Below are 1,172 nucleotides of genomic sequence, written 5' to 3' on the forward strand. Positions count from 1 at the left end.
GACATTAGAGTGTCAGCTCCTCTGTACAGAGACTGATGGGACTGGCTCAGTGATCTCTGTACAGCACTGTGGTATATGTCAGAGCTATAGACACAGGGTGGTGTCACAGGGTGTTGGTACGATGGGTGGTCCTGTGGGTTACTGGGGCTCCTGGTATCTGTTTGGCGCTCACACTTGGCACGATGGGTGGAATGTTCCGGCGTCTCACGTGTGGACAGGCGGTGAAATGTTGATGAATGGCAGCGCAGAGGTTTATAAATAGCGCCAGTTATCGGCACTCACCCGTCAGAGACGATGCCCTCCGCAATCTCGCACACCAACACGAAGAGGAGGATGAAGGTCAGAATCCAGCGCAGGTTGTGCCCTGGGAAATGCAGCCATGTGCTGTGATGGATGTGAACCTTTGAGCTCTGACTACCCCAACCTGCAACACAAATACACCAGAAGGGGCAATTAATCACCACGCAGAAAGATATTTATAAATACATAAATGATATGTTGGAGCCTTAGAAAAGCGGGGCTCACATTCCATATTCCAGAGAAGTGTCAGCTCTTGGGATGAGCTACCCATAGTTCCCTGTGCTGAGCTGCAATGTGAGGCGGCCTCTCTACAAATCCCTCTGACATCGGCCAATGGCAGCTGCAATAAGAACCCCAAAACCTGAAAACATTCACAATATTACCCTCTTATTACAGATACCGAGAATTACACCCGGGATACAGGACAAGGGAAGTAGTACTGTGCAGAGCCCATACATACTGGATAAGAACAGATACTGAGAATTATACTCAGCTGGGGAGAAGGTAATAGGAATTGATTTAAAATTGGATTTATTTCTGATCTGATTATTGTTGCATTCATTGCATTTTCACAGGTAAATAGGGTTTCCATGGTAAATATAGGTACCTTCCCCAACTTTGTCTCATGATGAAAGCACAGAATATGGGGTTCTTCTGTTTGCCCACAAAGCTGACAATGACTGCTTGTCCTGCCACATGCAAATCCAGGGGAGCAAGGAGGACTCCGCTTCATTGGATGGCTCAGCTCCTCTCCATGTGCAGACTCTGCCCTATTGGATGGCTCAGCTCCTCTCCATGTGCAGACTCCGCTTCATTGGATGGCTCAGCTCCTCTCCATGTGCAGACTCTGCCCTATTGGATGGCTCAGCTCC

At 48.5% G+C, this 1,172-nt stretch overlaps 1 protein-coding gene across 1 annotated transcript in view; it reads right to left on the reverse strand.

The window, feature by feature from the left end:
• LOC140338246 (ATP-binding cassette sub-family C member 8-like) overlaps nucleotides 1–1,172 on the reverse strand; it is a gene marked incomplete in the record, with an annotated part of 27,263 nt that overhangs the window by 21,981 nt on the left and 4,110 nt on the right. The window contains 1 exon segment of the mRNA XM_072422379.1: nucleotides 283–424. Coding sequence (XP_072278480.1) covers nucleotides 283–424 — 142 coding nt within the window.

The sequence above is a fragment of the Pyxicephalus adspersus genome, chromosome 9 (genome assembly GCF_032062135.1).
Source record: "Pyxicephalus adspersus chromosome 9, UCB_Pads_2.0, whole genome shotgun sequence".
Taxonomy (NCBI): Eukaryota; Metazoa; Chordata; class Amphibia; order Anura; family Pyxicephalidae; genus Pyxicephalus; species Pyxicephalus adspersus.